Raw genomic sequence first — 20,895 nt, forward strand, 5'->3', positions numbered from 1 at the left:
GCTGTATCCGTGGTATTTGTTAGCAACGCCACGTGTTTCTAGTGACAGGAACTAGCTGATCAAAAATGCCTGGCACACAGAAGGCTTAAAAGGAAGTCCCAGACGTGGCCACCCTGCCTAGTGAGCATCGCTTTTCTTTTTGAGAGAAAGGTAAGTATACAGATAACTTTGAGTTGTTCAGCCAGCACTAAAATGAACCTTACCTTCTGAACCTCAATGATTTCTTTTCCCAAATTAATAGCATAACATATCTGCAAAAAAAAAAAAAAAAAAAACGAAGTGTTTGGCAAAGGCAGAAAAGGATAAGAACTTTAGAAGAAAATGTGACTCTGAAAGTACAGCAAGGTCACAGTCTGCTCACATCACCATGGAGGCAGAGGATCTGGCTGCAGGAAGTTCGTCAGATGGGGCTTCTGAACACTAGCATCCACCTGGACTGGCCTGCTGTTGCCACTTAATGTTAAGTGAAAACTGACCGTATTAAACAGTCTGAAATTCTTACCGGGTACTTTTTTCCTCTCAGCCATATTTAGCCACTGCATGTTCATACACACAGTGCTTAACAGATACTTCATGAAAGAAGTTTGAATCATTTTGATTAATTCTAGTAGCAGAGGCAGCCACAAAGTTTCGTACTAAAGCAAAGAACAGTTTAGATGTACTTTCCTCACATCTGCTTCCTTGGTTTCCTCCCTGAGAAAAGATTTTCTCCATTGTAACTTTTTGCAAAGAAGAAATCTGAGGTGAACTGCTTTTTAACATTTCCTGATCTCTCCTAAGCAATTATATTTCACCATTAAAGTTCTTCACTCTTTTTGCTTGATATGTACTTTCCATACGGAAATTTTACTCCAATTTTCAGTGGGGCCTTCATAGGAGGTATTCTTAAACTTCTCAGTGGGGACCTGAAGAATAGTTAACTAAATGCTGAAGAGGTTTGTGCAAAATAACCCTTTAAATATCTATCTTTGGACTGAAATTTGGCATCTTCGGTCTAATGCTATCCCAACTGAGCTGCTATTTCGGCCACTTTTGCAGCATCTTTAGATGAAGGAAATAACAAGACCTTTTCGCCTTCTGAGTTGCTTTCAAAAACATATGTGCTCAGAGACTCTCCGCCTGTGGATTCAGGCAAGCGGACCACAAAGCCAACCAGTCTCCTGTTTTCTTGATGAGCAGCAAACTGGGTGACACTGGTGAGTTCAAACTAGAAAAAAACAGGAATAGACTATTACTATGCAACAGACTGGAATTAGGGTCCTTGGTGGCTCAGAGGTTTAAGCGTCTGCCTGCAATGCAGAAGAGCTGGGTTCGATCCCTGGGTTGGGAAGATCCCCTGGAGAAGGAAATGGCAACCCACTCCAGTATTGCCTGGAGAATCCCATGGACGGAGGAGCCTGGTAGGCTACAGTCCACAGGGTCACAGAGTCAGACAGGACTAAGCGACTTCACTTTCACTTTCCATAAAAACAGTGCACATTACTAGTGACATTTAATCTGGCAAGTAAATTTTTTTAAGTGCACACTGTTTCAGGTGACTACAAAGGTGAATTAAAGAGTAATCACTACAGTTAGCATGCAACAGGGTACTTACATTGGCCCTTGTTACTTGAGTCTGGGGATCTATCAACCTGAAAATTTAAGAGATTCATTATATCACAAATGTTGGATAAAATTATTTTCTTAGATGAGTTTGTAGAACTTCAGAAGGAAACCACACAAAACGTTAAATATGAAAACTATATTTCCACGTTTTTGTCTGGTTGAGGGCAAGGTGAGAGCACCATGGGACCATCCAAAGGGAGTGAGTGCTCTGGTTTCTGCCTTGAGCGAACCTGTGCAGGTAAACCTCAGGGCATCTTTAATGGAAGATGATGGCAAATAGTGGATTTCACAGTATTTTAGTGCTTATCCGAAGAGGCAGCATTATTATTCTCCAGAAAAATTAACAGGGATGGGTAATACTCTGTGCAGCCTCCTCAGAAATTCCTATCAGCCTGTTTCCCTTAAAGTACCAGAAACATATACTTCTCAGTTTTAAGAAGTTTTCTCAAAAACATGGGGTAGAGGTGAGAACAGTTAAGGGATTTAACAGAGCTGTTCCCAGATTTAACCAAACTTGTCAGTTTGGGTGTAGGAGGAGTAACTTTAGGAAGGTATTCTAGATACTCTCTTAACAGCGTTTTAAGGATCATCCATGTCTGAGAAAACTACCTTAGAGAATTTACTGTTATTTTATAGATAAAAATTTCTACTTTCTAAAACATAGTATTGTGTATATAAATTATTACTGATGTGCTACTTCATAAGTGAAAGTGAAATATCTATTCGCTCTGTTAAAAGATGGTTATAATTCCATTTATATGGAATGTCCAGAATAGGAAAATCTGTTAAAACAGATTAGTGACTAGGACTGAGCAGGGTGCAGGGGAAAGGGAGTGACTGCTAATGGGTGTGAGTTTTTTTGGGGGGGATGATGAAAATGTTCTAAAACTGGGTGACAGTTGTACAAATATGTACATACTAAAAAACACTGCAAATAGGTAAATTATACAGTATGTTGTTATATTTCAACAAAGCTGTCCCCCACCCCATGGTAACAATTTGAAAAATATACACTTATATTTGTTAAAACACAATATTTATCATCAGAGGGCCCAAGACAAATTCCTGGATACTAACTTTATGATCTTATGCAAGTCACCGTGACTTCTCTCATTTGCTTTGTAAAACCGGGATAAGAACCTCCATAAATTTCAAAGAGGTGGTTAACAAAATATGCATGGAATTTTAAGCTGCAAAGCTAAATAATTATTTATGTCTTCATTAGTGAGTATGAATTTAATAATTTTTAAAATACACATCATAAGCATTTCCCTCAAGTTCGGATAACCGAAGTATTTTGTAAAAGTTTTCTATAAATGGAAATTTAAAACTTTTAGTTTGCTGTGTATAACAGGTAACCTGTATTTGCTTTTAAAGATCTGATTTTCTGTGTGACTTCTAAAAACATATGAATTCCCATACAAGGGTTTGTGTGTATATAGTGGTAAAATAGACCTAACATCAAATTGACCATTCTTGATACTTAACGCATCACAGGATTGAAAAAGCATCACCACTATCTAGTTCTAGCTTCATCACCTCAGAGTGAAATTCTGTATCCATTAGAGCAGTCACTTCCCATTCTCCTTTCTTCTCAGCTTTTGGCATTTCTCACTAATCTTTGTCTCTGTAGATTTGCCTATTCTGGATGTATGTGGCTTTTTTGTGTCTGTCTTTCAATTAGTATAATGTTTTCAAGGTTCATCTGTGTTGTATATACTACATATGTAGTATATACTTCATTCCTTTTTTTACAATTTATTTTTAATTGGAGGATAATTGCTTACAATATTGTGTTGGTTTCTGCCATACATCAGCATGAATCAGCCATAGGTATACATATGTCCCCTCCCTCTTGAACCTCCATTCCTTTTTAAGGCTGAGTAGTATCCCACTGTACGTATATACCATCAAATGTCTCTGATGGACACTGGATTATTTCTCTACCTTTTGGCTATTGTGTATAGTACTCTTATATGAATACTTGTTTTAAATTCTTTTGGCTATCAACTCAGGAATTGAATTCTATGTTTAAGTTACAAAGGAACTGCCAAGTTACTTCCCACAGTGGCTAAACCATCTTACATGCCCACCAGCAACGGGTTCCAGTTGCTTCACATCCTTGCTAACACCTGCTATTTTCTTTTTTTTTTTAATCTATAGTCATCCTTGTGGGTATGAAGTGGTTCTGGATATGATTTACATGTTAGTTACTAATGACACAGACATATTTTCATGTGCTTGTTGGCCAATTACATATCTTTGGAGGAATAGATAGTCCTTTGTCCATTTTTAAACTGAGTTTTTCCTTTGTTGATATGTGAAAGTTCTGTGTATTAGATAAAGGATTTGAAAATGTTTTCTCCCATTCTGTGTGTTGTCCTTGCACTTTTTTTGGATTGTGTTCTTTGATGCACTATGTTTTTTCTCAGTGCTTTTACATAAATTTAATCTTTTTGGTGATGATTGTAAGAACAATGAGCCAATGCCTATGAAAGGTCCAGGGCATACTTGGAGAAAAGCTTTAAATAAATGTAAGTTTTTATTCGTAAGAACCTCATTCTCGAAGCAGGGCACTCAAACCCAGTGCTCTGGGACAACCCAAAGGGGTTGAGGGGAGGATGGAGAGGGGGGTTCAGGATGGGGGGGACACATGTACACTCGTGGCTGATTCATGTCGCTGTATGGTAAAAACCACCCCAATATTGTAAAGTAATTAGCCTCCAATTAAAATGAATAATTAAAAAAACCCCTCATTCTTAGTAGGTTTGTAACAAATGAAAAGGACTGATTTCAATAAATGGAAGAAACTATATTTGATTTTTGCCAAAGTACTGGTTAACTTTTTTTGAAACTTACCATTTATTGAGCACTTTCTATGTGCCAGTCATGGCTGTAAATGTTTTACATGAATTAACTCATTTATTCCTCATGACAACACTATGTGGAGTAGGATATGGTTGTTTTCATTTTATAACTGAAGAAACCGAGGCACAAAGGTTAAGTAACTCGCTCAAGTTCAAACAACTAATAAATGCCAGAGTCAGGAATAAGGCTCTAAAGCAGTGCTGCTGTCCCATAGAAATTTAATGCAAGCCTTATATGTAATTCAAAAATTTCTAGCAGCTGCATCAAAAAAAAAAAGTGAAAGCAAGTGAAATTAATATAATAGATCAAAACTATTATCAGCTAGACATGTTACTAACATAACAATTACTTTGCTTTCTCTTTGAGGTGGGTACGATAGTATGAGAGCTTAAATATTGGTATGTGTTTTACACTTCTCAGTTCAGATGACTTAGGTTTCAGATATTACATGTAGCTGCAGTATGGACAGTGCAGGTCTTAATAAAACCTGTGCCAACCACAGCTTGACCACTGTTTGCCATCATTCATACAGCTCTTGTTACTTGAAACCCTAAATCACATAGTTGATATGGCTTGACTTGTTTATTTTCAGCCCAAGAAATATTAACCAGGTTTTCCTTGTGGTGGTCTAGTTATCTCAGGTAGGCTCGTGTTCTGTTTTCACAGTTTTTAAATTTTTATTACACAGTACACTGAGGTGAAAAAGAAAAAACAAAACCCCTTTCATTTGTAAGCTCTGACAGAGAGAGAAACACTCAAATGACAGCATCTTTATGCATAATGGGGTAGGATTCACTCACCACTAAAAACACCAATTTCTAAAAATAACAGCTTTTGTCTTCAAGGGCACTTCTTTTAGCCAGTGTATCTTATGAAATTGAAATGTATTATAAAAAGCAAAGCAGAAACATGAATAGTGTCTTCACTTAATCCAATCAAGCAAGTATTCTGCTGTGAACATTCTAGATGATTAGACGTGACTTAACAGGGAATTAGTAGAAGCTGTAAGAAAGTCCGAAAATGAAACTGAACATACCTCAGAGTCTGACTGGTGACCATCAGATGAGATTCTGTCATCCGGAAGATGTTATGGATAGCCCGAGCAGCCAATACTTGTCTCATTGCTTCGTAAATCACTTCCGTAGTGTTGTCTGTTTTGACTGCCATTGATCCCAAAAACCGAACTATAAACATCTGCTGCAAAAGGGAGTCTGCAAGAGAGCATTTTCTGCTCAGGATCATGTTCACTTCCTGCCTGCCGACCCACGTACAAGAGGCACACGTGCTGGTCTGAGGACAGGCCAACTTCAGATTTTCCTTGCTTTCTGGAGGGCTTTCTAAAGCCAAAACTTCTCAATACTCTGATTATGTAAACCACAAACTGCCAAAGCTCTGAATCTTCTATTGTCTATGTTTTGTCTGTTTGGAACTATTCATTAGACTAGAAAAGCACCTTTTTCTTCATCTATAAAGAAACCAGATGAATGTCCTTCTAGCACTAAAACTCTAGGTGACCACATGTAAGAGAAAGTGTATCATCTTACCTTTTCTCTGAAAATGAGCTTTTCCAGATAATAGAACATTTGGCCTGCTGACAAAATCCTCTTATAGAAGAAAATTTATTTGAAGAAAGTAAGACCTGATGTTGGATCTCACTCAATTTATGCACATCATTTATTACTGAAGGGCAGTGATGACATTCCATAAACTCTGGGAGGTCTCAAACTGTTAACTTACTTGATGCTAATGAGCTTACAGTATTTGCTTCTTGATAATGACACATAACCTGACAAACAGTAACAGCAATCACAACTGGAAATCATGAAGAAGGTTTGAAAGATCGTTTTTTTCCTGTAAGAACAACAGTTCTCCTTTCCACCATTTGAAAGTAAGAAGCCTACATTTTCTTCACTTGTCTTCCCTATTAGTATCCTAGCCCCTAAAAAACAACTGGTGAAAAAACACATTAGGGAAATATAACTGACATGTTATATAAATAAATGGTTACTCCCATATGAAGATAGTTTTTACAAGTTTGATATTTTCTGTTTAGACCGGTAACAAACAGTGTGGACTGTGTGAAAAGTCAGCTAGAGAGTCAGATCTGAGGCACAGCCTGTGTAATAACATTATTTTTCATTTTTCTGCCTAAAGCTGTGAGGACTGCCTCTTCACAAGTCCTACTTTTAAATAAGTGGCATTTCATTCTAATGACATTCTGTGGATTCAGTCAGGAAGCCATGTTAAAACAAAAGGCCTTGCCAGCACTTATAAACTGTCCCGGCTGGGAGCTGCAGCTCTGTGGGGAAGCAGGTTATGGTTAGCTCTATCGGGTGTGTTATGTACCTTACAAGAATGTAAATCAGACAACAACAATCTGAGTTATAATGAATTAAATACCTTTTATTTTTCCCCCCAATTTCATGTCATCTTCAAATTTAAGAATGAGTTGTTTTTGTGCTTTTGGTTTTCTAAAATGAAATAGCATATTTATGACATCTGGATTTTATCCTCTTGGAGTCTGTTTTGCAGTAATATGATAGCAGATTTAGATTTGGCAACATTGCTCTGCAGGAGCTACAAAAAGGTAATGGATGTGGCTAAATGGTACAATGCTTGCAGAAAATCTGTCAACCACCCCTCAGTTTTTATGCTGCTGTTGCTGCTAAGTTGCTTCAGTCATGTCTGACTCTGTGCGACCCCACAGACGGCAGCCCACCAGGCTCCGCCGTCCCCGGGATTCTCCAGGCAGCAACACTGGAGTGGGTTGCCATTTCCTTCTCCAATGCATGAAAGTGAAAAGTGAAAGTGAAGCCACTGAGTCGTGTCCAACTCTCAGTGACCCCATGGACTGCAGCCCACCATGCTCCTCCATTCATGGGATTTTTCAGGCAAGAGTACTGGAGTGGGGTGCCATTGCCTTCTCCGAGTTTTTACGCTAGACCTGTCCTAATAGCATTCTGTCCTAATGAGTTTTCACACAGAACACCTGTGGGTCATAATTTCAATTCACAGTTCAAGTCAAAGCTTTTTGGAACATGACTTCACATTCAAGGGCCCTGATTATTCTGTGCTGGGGAAAGAAAAAGCACACAGAACAAGCCACTTACCTTCTGCTTCTGGAAATGTTGCATCCTCAGTTTCACCAAAGGGATTGGTACGCCTAGGGGGACAGCCAGAGTCAAAACAATCCCAAGGGGGTCAGTTCAAAGAATGCTTAACACCTGAACTCTACGCAAGAAGGGGACGGTCTCTGGGGGTGGGGGTGGGGGTGAGGGGCGGGAGGAGAATGACATTCTCCCAGAAATAACCCCCCTTATTAGCCCATACCTGCCGCCTCTGTTCTGATCAAGGAATTCTGTAGCAGGAAGTACAATGTCAAACTGAATAGGTGTTCCAGGCGCAATTAGTTGTTCAGCTTCAGGTATAACGACTGTTGCTTTCGGAACTATCTTGTCATTTTCCATCTCTGAACCTTTCACATTCTGGCTGGAGTACAAAGTTGGAAAAAACTTTTTTTAATGCCTTTTGACCTTAAGTTTACAATCAAATGAATACATGTCGAATGCCTATGTGACTTTTACAGGTAGATAAGGGAGAAGATCTAACTTACTCTTCCAATAAATCCTTTAAGATGTCATTCACGTCCGTGGTTAAAATTCCTCGGATATTCCCACTACCTACAGCTGGTTCTATGCATGAGATTCCACATGATGCTAGACTGCTTCTTCTATTACCTGTTAATTTCCTGTATCTTTCTCTAAGACAGGTTTTTGAGGGCAGGAGCTGTAGCTAAATCATATTTATCACTTGGTACACAGTTCAGTCGCTCAGTTGTGTCCGACTCTCTGTGACCCATGAATCGCAGCACGCCACGCCTCCCTGTCCATCACCAACTCCCGGAGTTTATTCAGACCCACATCCATCAAGTCAGTGATGCCATCCAGCCATCTCATCCTCTGTCGTCCCCTTCTCCTCCTGCCTCCAATCCCTCCCAGCATCAGAGGCTTTTCCAATGAGTCAACTCTTCACATGAGGTGGCCAAAGTACTGGAGTTTCAGCTTTAGCATCATTCCTTCCAAGGAAATCCCAGGGCTGATCTCCTTCAGAATGGACTGGTTGGATCTCCTTGCAGTCCAAGGGACTCTCAAGAGTCTTCTCCAACACCACAGTTCAAAAGCATCAATTCTTCAGCGCTCAGCCTTCTTCACAGTCCAACTCTCACATCCATACATGACCACAGGAAAAACCATAGCCTTGACTAGATGGACCTTAGTTGGCAAAGTAATGTCTCTGCTTTTGAATATGCTATCTAGGTTGGTCATAACTTTTCTTCCAAGGAGTAAGTGTCTTAATTTCATGGCTGCAGTCACCATCTGCAGTGATTTTGGAGCCCCCCAAAATAAAGTCTGACACTGTTTCCCCATCTATTTCCCATGAAGTGATGGGACTGGATGCCATGATCTTTGTTTTCTGAATGTTGAGCTTTAAGCCAACTTTTTCACTCTCCACTTTGACTTTCATCAAGAGGCTTTTTAGTTCCTCTTCACTTTCTGCCATAAGGGTGGTGTCATCTGCGTATCTGAGGTTATTGATATTTCTCCTGGCAATGTTGATTCCAGCTTGTGTTTCTTCCAGTCCAGCGTTTCTCATGATGTACTCTGCATATAAGAAACATCTATTTCTGCTTTATTGACTATGCCAAAGCCTTTGACTGTGTGGATTACAATAAACTGGAAAATTCTGAAAGAGATGGGAATACCAGACTACCTGACCTACCTCTTGAGAAATCTGTATTCAGGTCAGGAAGCAACAGCTAGAACTGGACATGGAACAACAGACTGGTTCCAAATAGGAAAAGGAGTATGTCAAGGCTGTATATTGTCTCCCTGCTTATTTAACTTCTATGCAGAGTACATCATGAGAAACGCTGAACTGGTACACAGTAGGCACTCCCAAATGTTTGCTGAATGAACACTACATTTTGGCCTAGCACTCAACCACCTGGCTTTCCTTCTCCTGAGGGCCTCCCTCTCCCCGCCCTCAGTGCGCCCTCCACTGTGCTCCTCCTGCCACCGACTCTGCCTCAGTTCCACTGCTCACCCACTCTCTCCCACACTGCAAGCGTCAGCTCAGATCGCCCTCCATCCACCAGGCCTTGCAAGCCAGCCTGACCCTCTCCCTCCTCTGCAGTCCTGCGTTTCTTCTCGGGAAGTCAGGAGGACAGTCTTGGACTTCCCTGTGCCTCCGGGGCTTAGCACTGGACCCACACATGCTGTTGGGAGATTGTGGCCAGACAGTAGAGCACTGTCTGAACAGTGATTCACTCTGTCTGTTCTCTTCCCAGTGTCAGCATAATTTAACCTTTCATATGTTTACAGTCTTTTCTCCCCAGCTAGAGTGTAAATGCCTGTGAGGGGCAAAGAAAGTAAAAGTATTTTGATTTCTTACATTATTTGAACCAAAAGAAGACTCAGTATCTTTCCATTCATTTGATATTTTGTATATCAGTATTTCAAATTTCTCAAGTGTGTCAGTAACTTAATATGTTGTAAGGAACTATTTTATAGTATCTTGACAAATGAGCATAATGAATGGAAAGTGGACAGGGATACAATAGACAGAAGAGTAGATGATCAGTACAAGGAGAGACACTTAGTTTAACCTCCACTGTTAACAGAAAAGGAATCCATGGCCTCTAGAGAAGCTGATGATCCTGAATGCGCTCGGTCATCTGGTGGGCGAGCTAGATTAAGAACTGAGTCTTTCCCACAGTGTCACACTGCCTTAGTAACCAGAATGACAGAGTCACACCTGCTATTCAATGCAGTCTTTAAGAGGGGAGTGTGATACAAGTGACTCACTGGAGGAAGGTGTGAGTCTGACTTCTTTCACAGTCTGTCCGTCTCCCTCCTTCCCAAGCTCATCTCTCTGGCCCCCCTTGGCTGACCATCATCTAGTTACACTGATACCTTTCAGTTCCCAAAAGACACCAAGCTCTTCTCTGCCATTCAGCCTCCACAGCTGATGTCGGGAATGCAGTACGTCTGGCTCTCTGCAAGAGAGGCTACTTCTCATCTCTTACTTCTCAGTTTAAATACTATCTCCCCCGACAGGCCCTAAATTGGTCTCCTCTTTATTCTTTATGACAGCATTCTTATCTTTACCATAATGCTTTCTGTATTTCAACTTATTTACCTTTTGCCTGTCTTTCCCTAGAAGTCTGTAAGTTTCATGCTCTAGCTCATTGCCTGGCCACATACTGAAAATTTAACAAACGTGTGTTGAACAACAGGATAAATGAATGAATATCAGATATAAGTAACTGCAGAACGAGTGAAGGCCACACGAGATTTGCTTGGAAGTGAACGCAATTTGTCCCCAAGAACAGTTTCTCTGCTTCATTCCCTGTCATCAAAACATTTCTTTATCCTTAATGAGTGGACCCTAAGAGAGTACCCCGCCCCTCCACTGCTCAGAGACCACCTGGCAGCCGTGTGTCACCCTTCCAATCTCTGGGCAGATTCAGCCAGCTGGCTAGTCTTTTTTTTCTAGGGATTCTTCTATGGGGTCCTTTCTAAGAATGTGGTTTACATATTCTAGAGCAGAAGAGAAAAATCAGTTACTGAATCTGAGCTGCAAACTGTTTTTCAGAAAGCGAATCACACCTTTTAATTACTAACTTTGGCACCCCAGAAAGACGGTGTTTTAAGAGCGGGAAGAGGTGGTCTCGGAGGTGGTCTAATTCATTTCATGTCAGAGTCGGGACAGAGGCCTGGAGTGTTGATGACTCACTCAGGGACATCTATCTGTGTTCAGAGCAGAGCACGTCTCCTGACTTCAGTGCATGTTCTCCACTCTGTCCCCTCACACCCGCCTGGCTTTACAAAGAGAGGACCGACACTGACCCAGTCCGAGGCTCAGAGAGGAGCCCCACTGGCTCGATCTGTATTTCCATCTCCATTCATAAAGTGCTTTCCTTAAAGCTGCACTTGATAAGTATGCTACTTGTGTGTAAACTGATATCCTTAAATTAGGGCACTGGAGTGTTCTCAAGACTTGTTGCCTCCTCCTCATTTTCATTCCCTTGGCTCAAGTTCTCCTCACAGGACATTCTATGGGGCCCTCTGCCCTTCTCTTCTCCCACCCCACCCACTCTCTCCTAGGAACGGTCACCAAGCAGTCTTCCCACGCCGTTCCGACTGCCTCCCCACTTCTCAAAGCCTGCAGTCCTGCTCTGCTGCCATTCTTTCAAGACTCAACCTGTCTTCTGTTTCATCTCATGCTCTTCCTCCTCACATCCCCGTGTTGGGTGCGTGAACACTGGCTCCACACTGCACAGCACTGAGACCCTGGGAAGTTACTTAACTGAGCTTTCTGACAACTTTCTTCTGGAATCACTGGACGGTATCCGTAAAACACGTAACGGGGTTCTTTCTACCATGCCATTGAAGATGGGTGCCTGATACACTCATGATTTAACTCACCCTTTGATACCACACTTTCATCAGCATAACAGATAAATCAGCCTTCTATTATTTAACTAATGGAAAATCCCATTTAGATACAGGGGGGCATTCCTAGAATAAATCCTAATGCAGCATTCTAAACAAGAGGATAGCTGTCTGTGTGAAAATGCTCACTATAAATGACAACAGCAAGTAAAGGAAGGGAAGACAACCAATGTAGTCAAACAGACAATAATTGATGGAATAGTGTGGAGTCAAAGCATCACCCTGCTTATTTAACTTATATGCAGAGTACATCATGAGAAACGCTGGACTGGAAGAAGCACAAGCTGGAATCAACATTGCCGGGAGAAATATCAATAACCTCAGATACGCAGATGACCACCCTTATGGCAGAAAGTGAAGAGGAACTAAAAATCCTCTTGATGAAAGTGAAAGAGGAGAGTGAAAAAGTTGGCTTAAAGCTCAACATTCAGAAAACGAAGATCATGACATCTGGTCCCATCACTTCATGGGAAGTAGATGGGGAAACAGTGGAAACAGTGTCAGACTTTATTTTGGGGGGCTCCAAAATCACTGCAGATGGTGACTGCAGCCATGAAATTAAGACACTTACTCCTTGGAAGAAAAGTTATGACCAACCTAGATAGCATATTCCAAAGCAGAGATATTGCTTTGCCAACTAATGTCCATCTAGTCAAGGCTATGGTCTTTCCAGTAGTCATGCATGGATGTGAGAGCTGGGCTGTGAAGAAGGCTGAGCGCCGAAGAATTGATGCTTTTGAACTGTGGTGTTGGAGAAGACTCTTGAGAGTCCCTTGGACTGCAAGGAGATCCAACCAGTCCATTCTGAAGGAGATCAGCCCTGGGATTTCCTTGGAAGGAATGATGTTAAAGCTGAAACTCCAGTACTTTGGCCACCTCATGTGAAGAGTTGACTCATTGGAAAACTGATGCTGGGAGGGATTGGGGGCAGGAGAAGGGGACGACAGAGGATGAGATGGCTGGATGGCATCACTGACTCGATGGTCGTGAGTCTGAGTGAACTCCAGGAGTTGGTGATGGACAGGGAGGCCTGGTGTGCTGTGATTCATAGGGTCGTAAAGAGTCGTACACGACTGAGGGACTGAACTGAACTAAAAGCAACAATTATGAAAAAAGTAAAAATATGAAAATATGTATGTGAAACAAATGCACATATGAAAATAACACTGTATGTGCTGATAAGGCCTGCAGCTGTAACATGGACACACAAAAGGTGATTTTCTTCCTTATTTTAAAAAATTTTGTTTTGGTTCCCTAACTCTGTTGATACTGATACAAATGTGGGGAGAACGCCTATTAGACACTCAATGCACATTCTATTTGCTCAGGCTGGAGCTGCATGGGCCCTGGGAAGGACGCTGATGTTGAAAGCTGACAGCTCTGAATCCTGGCTTGGCCCCCCATCTGTGGTGTGACCTTGAGCAAAGTGTTTACCCTTTCCTGGTCAGAGTTACTGGTTCTGTAGTACAGGGCTGAACTGGGAGGTCTGGAAGGATGAAATTTCTAGTACATGTGAAATTCCTAATACAAAGTTTGGCTCCATAAAAGCTACTTTTCTTTTGTCCTTTAGTTACCTGGGGCATGGACTTTCTTGTTTTTTTGCAAAGCTTGTAATTGGAGTCACTGCTTGGAGAGCCGTCTGATTCAGCTTGATGGCGACTGCCTAAAAATCCACAGGAAGACACACTCAGGTCCAGGAGGTGGACGCTTACCTTTCACACTAAGAAAAGTGCTGAGATGCAGGGGTGGTGGCTGTGAATTACCTCTGGGTTGTCAGTCAGGTAGATCTGTCTGGAGATGTTGTTTATTGCACATATCCACTGCAAAGGACATTAAAAAAAAAACACCTGCTGAATCCCAAAGTCACCCACCATACTACAACAGAAGGAAACAAATGAAATCTTTACCTCTTCATTTTCCTTTCTGCTTTCTGCCTGGAGGATTATTCCCCTGAAATAAAGTACATCTAAGTAAGTGCTTCCCAGATCTCTGTGACTGGGGCATACTTCCCTCCCCTGGGCCTCAGGTTTCCCATCTCTACAGTGAGCAAGCTGGACTCAGACCTGCTAGCCAAAGGTCATGATTCTGCAGCGTGGACCATCTTGTGGCCCTGCGTAGATGATCCAAGGTAGCCAAAACTGTGGCCTCACCACTCCTCCAGCCACACCCAAAGAACCAGCAGCCATTCCACGCCTTCCTAAGAACTGAATCTCTGCATGCCGTGGACTGGGAGTAAGACACGTGCAATCCTGCCCTACTTCCATAAAGGCATCGCTCCTGAAGGGACTCCACACCTGCCAGTTCCTGCGTTCCTCATCACGTCTCTGGGAGCTGGGGAACGTGGATCGTATCCCTATTTCTTATCGCAGGGAAGTGAAGCCCAGAGGAGTTTCATAACTGCCTGGGACTGTGACTAGAATCCGGTATCTTCATTCCCAAGTCATTTCCCAGCACCCAGGGAGGAAGGATGATGTCTGAATACGCTCTGCCATTCTGGGAGAAGAGACGGTCTACACCATACAACACTGCCCCCTCCCCTGAGAATCTCAGCTCAGAAGCCCAGTGGAGAAAGGGAATGTAAGCAGAGCAGCGCTGAGCACGGGCCACTCCTCCCCACAAGCAGGTGAGGCCTAGAACACTTCACGGGGCTCCGGACTCCGTGAAGCAGTTTCAGACCACTGCTCCAAGTGAGAGGGGATCTCGCTCAGACAGGGTCTACTGTGATGATATGATATGTGTAAGTGTGTGATCGGTCACTTCTGGGCCCAAGGTGCACAGCAGTATGTGGGGACAAGCGTGTTAATGACACGACACTGCTGCAGCCGAACGTCCTGCTCACGTCAGCTGTGTCAGCTGGAGCAGTGGACGCCTCAGGCAGGCTGGCACCACCCCTCTCTCTGAGTCTCTACTGATCAATAGCTCCTTCCATCGCGCTCTACACATGTAGGTCACCCCTTCTCCAAAGCCACACACAAACCCTCCCTGGGACTTCTTTTTTTTGGCTGCATGGCATGCAGGATCTTAGTTCCCTGAACACGGATCCAACCTGCACCCCCAGCAGTGTAAGCATGGAGTCTTAACTACTGGACCTCCAGGGAAGTCTCCTCCCTGGGACTTCTTATAAAAGGCAGGCTGGACTCCATATGGTCCAGTATCCTTGCTTAAAGAGAACATAAAACAACCCTCAGGAAAGGTCAACATCACCCAGAGCGGGGCCTCCCCCAAGGAGGGCCAACACACAGAGTGACTTAGGAGGCCCTCGCAGAGGTGGACTCACTGCCCATTCCTCCCACATAAACCCGCGTGGCCTACGCTTTTCCATTGGGAGTGGTGATCTGGAAGCAGTATCGTCGGTCCTCACAGTCCACCGCCATCACCGAGCAGTTGTCCAGGTCCTGGATCAGGCCCCCGGCCACGGCGCCCCTGGGCTGGCACATGAGATTCCCGCCTTGGGTGAAGAAGTAGAGTCTCTCCCAGGTGGTTGAGACCAGCCCTGTTTTACTGTGAGAATTGAATTGTGAAAAGCCCGTGAGCACTAGGAGCATGAACGGCACCTCAAGAGTCTTGCTGCCTCTTTATGGGTACTGGTAGTGTTTCAGAGGACTTCCCTGGTGGCTCAGACGGTAAAGCCTCTGTCTACAATGCGGGAGACTCGGATTCAAGCCCTGCATTGGGAATGTCCCCTGGAGAAAGAAATGGCAATCCACTCCAGTACTATTGCCTAGAAAATCCCATGGACAGAGGAGCCTGGCAGGCTGCAGTCTATGGGGTCACAAAGAGTCAGACACGACTGAGTGACTTCACTTCACTTCAGTGTTTCAGAAACGATGGGTTTCTTGACATTAAAGCAAAAGTGCTTTGAAAAGAACTCAAGTGCAAAGACTAGCAGTGGGGGGGACAGTGCAGCCTGAGTTAGTGGGGAGCTGACAGGCTCTGCTGGTCCCAGGGCCAGCTCCAGGATGTGTGCGGGGCACCTACGCCACTGCAGCCAGACTTGGCTTCTCAACCCAGTGTCAGCCATCGGACACTGAAAACCTCGAAGACCACTTCTCTGAAGACTCAGAGCTGAACTGCTCGAAATCTAGTTACAGAGTTACCAGGGTCACCTCAGCCCACAGCACATACCCCAGAATCCTGGGTGCTTTTTATCAGACTGGGTTTTGTTTCAGCTTAGATGTTATTCTTGTTTTGTGGGCTGTTTACAAGAGAAAAATCCAGTTCCTGACCAGTAACACCAGAACCTTGTGGAGTTTTCGGTACAGAACTAAAGGAGATATGTGGCTTGTGATCTTGACAAGCTTTACGGACTCTCGAAGAGCTCTACCCTGGAAGGAAAGCAGCTGGCAATTTCTCTTCATGCCCCCTCCATTTGGGGGGCGTCGAATATATTTACTTCATTCAGTGTGTACGGAGTGTGACTATGTATAGGGCACTAGGTTTCCAGCCTCAATAATTACAATTTCCAAAAATGGTAACAGCTAACACTGGAGTGCTTATACCTGCTAGGAATTACCTCAGTTAATCTTTGTAACAATTTTATGATGTAGGTTCAGTTTTCAGCTCTATTTGATAAATGAAGTGATCGGGGCCCCAGCCCAGCCAGGGCGTCTGACCAGTGGGAGTTCACCACTGCACCTGCTCTGCTCTTAGGCTCAGGTAAACCTGAGTGTCTTGTTCATTTGAAATGGGCAGTTGGAAGACCTGAAGGTTAAATATGAGATTCAGTCTATAGAAATCTAGGCGACTCTGATTAAGTTCCTGGCCCTCAAGACGCTGGCCTCAGTGCTGGGTCACTGGCACACTGCTCTCACCCACTGGGAGTCTGGGGAAGGGTCTCAGTGGTCTAGGACGATGACCACTAAGAGCAGTCTACTTACAAATGGCCCTGGTGAGCAGGAAGGGGTGGCCTGTGGTGTCTTGGGAGTCCACGTACTAGGTTCTTACTCACACAACTGTTTCAAGCCCATCTCTCAGCACAGTTTGGGACCCGGTCCAGGTCCTGTGTCCCAGGCGGGAGGGGCGCCTGGTGGGAGCTCTTCCTCACTCTCACACACCCCCACCCTTTGATGGGGCATGTAACAGGTGCTCTCAGCCACTGCTAGGGAACACAGCTTTTAGAAGGGGGCGGGCAGAGCACTCTTACTTTCTAAGATTAAGGTAACCGGCCTTCTGGATAAGGTTCCTGTTGATCTGGGGTGCAGCCACATCGAAGTCTGGGGTGTAAACAGCTTCGTCGAGAGAAAGTAATTCTTGCTGGGATGCCCTCATCTTCTCTGCTTCCACTTCTAGTTCCACCTGGATGCTTGAGACAGAAGGTGTCAGATCAGTCACTTGTCACAGCAGATGGTGGAGCCTCCCCATGGCTTCCTGGCTCACACAGGATACACAAGGCTCCACCTGAGGCCCTGAAAGCTGAAGACCACAGGGACTCCAGTCTGTGTCACCTAAAGTGTTAACAAGATGGCTGTTTTCAAACAGAGCTGAACTGAATAGCACTGGGTGAGGCCTGAATCCAGGTAAGCAGTTACTCTGCTGACACAGTGGTGTCCAGGCTCAGAACTACCAGTGTGAGTTTGAGAAGGCAAGCCCATCCTCGGGAGCCACAGGTGCTGGCAGCTGTGGAAGTGCCGGGGAGGCAAGAAGGAGACGGCCGTCATTATGGGCAGGAGTGGAGACGGCCACTGGAGACTGGAAAGCAACTAGAGCACAAACACAAAGGCAAGGCCAGTGCTTCTCCCTTGTGTGACAGCTACTCAACTGCCCAGAGATGGCACTGGCTGGCGGGCCATAATTTGCCTATGGTCTGGCTTCATTTCCTTGTGCCCTGAAGTGTGGAAAACCTGGAAGCTTTACCTTGAAACAAGCAGCTAGCTGCCCTTTCTCCCTGATAAGGTGAGGCCCCAACAGCAATCACACCCAGTGAGGACAGCCTGGGTTATAAAGTCTTAAACGCAATCTGCCAGGATGGTCCCTCCACCCAAGAAAACAAACTGGAGGCACTGTTCCACTTCCCCACTGCAGTAAGGAGGCAGGACTGAACTCCACTGTTGATTTCAGAACGAAGCCTGGGGGCCACTGAGTCCAGGGTTTGAGAGTGAGCTCCTCAGCATTTCCTTTCAAAAGCGCTCTGCAGGTGAGTGAGCTCAGGCTTGGTCATTCCACGTTCTCCTCTTGGAGGTTCAGTGTCTACTGCCTGTCTACTGCCGTCTTGTTTAACGCTGCCCTGATACAAGCAGTCAGTCTGAGTTAATTTTGGCTGTTTGGACATTTGAATGGAATGCCTGGGGCTCCACCAATGAACCTCATTAGTTTAACCTGCCTGTCACTGCCAAGGCTGAGAGAAAGAAATGAGAAAAAAAAAAAAAAATTAAGCGGTAAGGATGTAGAAAGAGGAAGCCAAACGTATACAGAATCTGGTAGGCTCATCAGCTTTTGTGAGAAGCCTCTGAAGAGCTCATGAAAGGTAAGCATGCTTTCCCCCAGAAGAGCCCTCATGTGAACCACCACCACATCATGCGCACAACTGCAGGGAGCTCGTAGCCCCTTCCCCTCCCCCAGCCGTGTGGACTCAGGCTCAAAGATTCTGAGCTAATGCAGGAATTCAGAGAACAGGGGAGAAAAGTCACCATCTTCAAATGTTCCCTTCAAAGTTTTTTTTTTTTTTTTTTTTTTACAAAATCATGTTTTATTTAATTAAAAAGTGTGTGTGAAAAAAAAAAAAAAACAGTGAAAAAGGCTGACATGTTATCACTTGGAGTAGGGATTAAAAGCAAAGCCCCTGGCACCAGAGGTGGTTTGAAATACCACCCATGTGGGTTCAGGCTGGGTTCTGAATCCTCTCACACCTGTATGGGAGGCCAGGCATCCATCTCCAGGGGAAGCATCACAGAGCCCAGAGCCGCCATGAGACACTCATCCCTTGGCCTCTCAGGTGGGGTGGCTGCTGACATATGGCAGTGCAGCAGTAAGACCCTTCTCATAGGCTGGCGGGGGTGGGGGGCAGCAGTATTTATCTACTCACCAGAACAAAATGTAAGGGATAGGAAAATGAGAATTCTTAACTGTATGCTTTCACTGTTTGAACCAGGAGGTTCTGGGGCTCCCGGGTTCAGCTGGGAACCCCACCTGCTGCCTCTGTAGCAAAATGCCTCGTCAGGCAGCAGAAGCACAACTCACAAAAGTAGACCCAGCCCTCGGGAGCAGGTGTGTGGCCAGGGCCGAGTCACAAGACTGTGGGAACAGCTGGTGCCCTGGTGACAGTTCAGAGAGAGAGACGCCAACAAGGAGAGGATGCGAGCACTGCAGCGTGCCGGAAATGGGCACAAACGTCCTGCCACCCGCTAATAAAAAAATCTAGTCCACGAGAAAACCCTGAAGCACAAGTAGTTCTCGCAGAGACACAGAAAACCATGGGATTCTGAGAGTTAAGCAGGATGAGAGAGGCGGCGAGAGATAAAGGAGAGCGTTTTGCAGTGACAAGTTAATGGGCTCCCTATTTTCACTTTCTCCTGACACTCCTGGGGTTCACAATCAAATTACAAGGCACGAAATTGAATTCAGATTTCACAAACTGCTTTCTAGCATAATTATAAATTTAATGTGCATGCAGCAATCAGAGGAAAAAAACAGTTTGGGGACTTTCACGAAGGAATATACGCTTTCCTGAACCGCAGCTCTCCATGTATTGCCCAAACAAATTCTGCTCCTTGGCCTTTTAAAGATACTTTGAAATGCAGCATCCTCAAGAAAATGGACAACACTCATTTTTCCACACAAAATAAGATCCTATACTTATATTTCTATTTTGTACACTGACTTGTCAGTTATACATCTATATATACAGAGAGACAACATTTCTGTATTCCAGGAATCGTGAGGCGTGCTCAAGGACCACACGTCTGTGCTGTTAATGAAATGAGCCTGGCGTTGGCGGTGCCTGGGCGCCTTCCATGAGCTCACTAGCGGGGACACTGATGACAGGAAGCGAGAAGACTCAGAGCAGCCGCAGCCTCAATTAAACGTGGGTAGGACGGTCTGCATTTGCAAAGCTGAGCTGCAGTTTGGTAAATGAATTTTAAGAAGGCTTAATGTCTTATTTATCTATTTGTCATTCACAAATGATGCTGAGTTTCCTGAAAAGCTGCAGCACTTCTGGCTGATAACCCCATTAGCTCTCAAAGAAAAAAGCAAGCCACTCTTCTAAACTGGACTCACAGGCTTATAACGTGAAACTTGAGTATTAAAAAAGAAGATGTTAAGAGGAACTTGGACTTAATGGGAAAGTACCCTTGTGGATGTTTTAATTTTTATTTAGAATTTGTAGTAGATAGGACTCTGGCTCCATCCAAGTCAAGAACTGCAGAAATCATGACTTTCCAAGCACACTACTCACAAAGAGCACAGCGAAAAGATGGGTGCCGTCTCTGAGCGTTTTTGGAGTGGAGGCGGTCAGGGTCGGGGGCTCTGTGGGGCCCTCCCCTCACCTTGCAGAGAGACTGACTCAGGAGAAGAGACAAAAGGCAAAGGAGATTCAAACCAGAGCACAGCATTACCTTTGAACCATGTCTGCGACGGAGGATAAGAAGCCGTCCATACTCTGGGAAAACATCTCTGCTCCCTTCTTAAAAAAGTTAATCTGAAAGATACAATTTTGACATTCTGAAAACTGTCTGGAAAAGGTGATTGATAAAACTCATGAAATGTGAGCTTGACAGCATCAGGGCAGTTGACACTAGTGAGCCCTCCTGCCCGCAGCATTCACTGCCTTCCAGCTGAGGCCCACCTCACCAGCCGAGAGTTACTCCCAAAGCCCTCAGTGCATCGGTAGAGGGAGGGGGGTGAAGCCTGCTAGCTTGCTGAAAGGCTGTGAAGACCAGAGGTAGTATAAGGGCTTGGTACATACCCCCCT

General features: G+C 44.3%; 1 protein-coding gene across 2 annotated transcripts in view; it reads right to left on the minus strand.

Annotated features, from left to right (window-relative positions):
* The window catches only part of APPL2 (adaptor protein, phosphotyrosine interacting with PH domain and leucine zipper 2), a 55,282-nt gene that overhangs the window by 2,137 nt on the left and 32,250 nt on the right, over positions 1 to 20,895 (minus strand). For both annotated transcript variants that reach the window (XM_052639500.1, XM_052639499.1), the window contains exons 9-20: positions 20,540 to 20,622; positions 17,131 to 17,289; positions 15,300 to 15,488; positions 13,895 to 13,937; positions 13,751 to 13,807; positions 13,562 to 13,650; positions 7,804 to 7,962; positions 7,584 to 7,636; positions 5,510 to 5,684; positions 1,595 to 1,631; positions 1,067 to 1,207; positions 204 to 251 (exon numbers count right to left, since the gene is read on the minus strand). In XM_052639500.1, the coding sequence (XP_052495460.1) occupies positions 204 to 251; positions 1,067 to 1,207; positions 1,595 to 1,631; positions 5,510 to 5,684; positions 7,584 to 7,636; positions 7,804 to 7,962; positions 13,562 to 13,650; positions 13,751 to 13,807; positions 13,895 to 13,937; positions 15,300 to 15,488; positions 17,131 to 17,289; positions 20,540 to 20,622 (1,233 nt within the window). The remainder of the gene's footprint in view (positions 1 to 203; positions 252 to 1,066; positions 1,208 to 1,594; positions 1,632 to 5,509; positions 5,685 to 7,583; positions 7,637 to 7,803; positions 7,963 to 13,561; positions 13,651 to 13,750; positions 13,808 to 13,894; positions 13,938 to 15,299; positions 15,489 to 17,130; positions 17,290 to 20,539; positions 20,623 to 20,895) is intronic.

The sequence above is a fragment of the Budorcas taxicolor genome, chromosome 5 (assembly GCF_023091745.1).
Source record: "Budorcas taxicolor isolate Tak-1 chromosome 5, Takin1.1, whole genome shotgun sequence".
NCBI lineage: Eukaryota > Metazoa > Chordata > Mammalia > Artiodactyla > Bovidae > Budorcas > Budorcas taxicolor.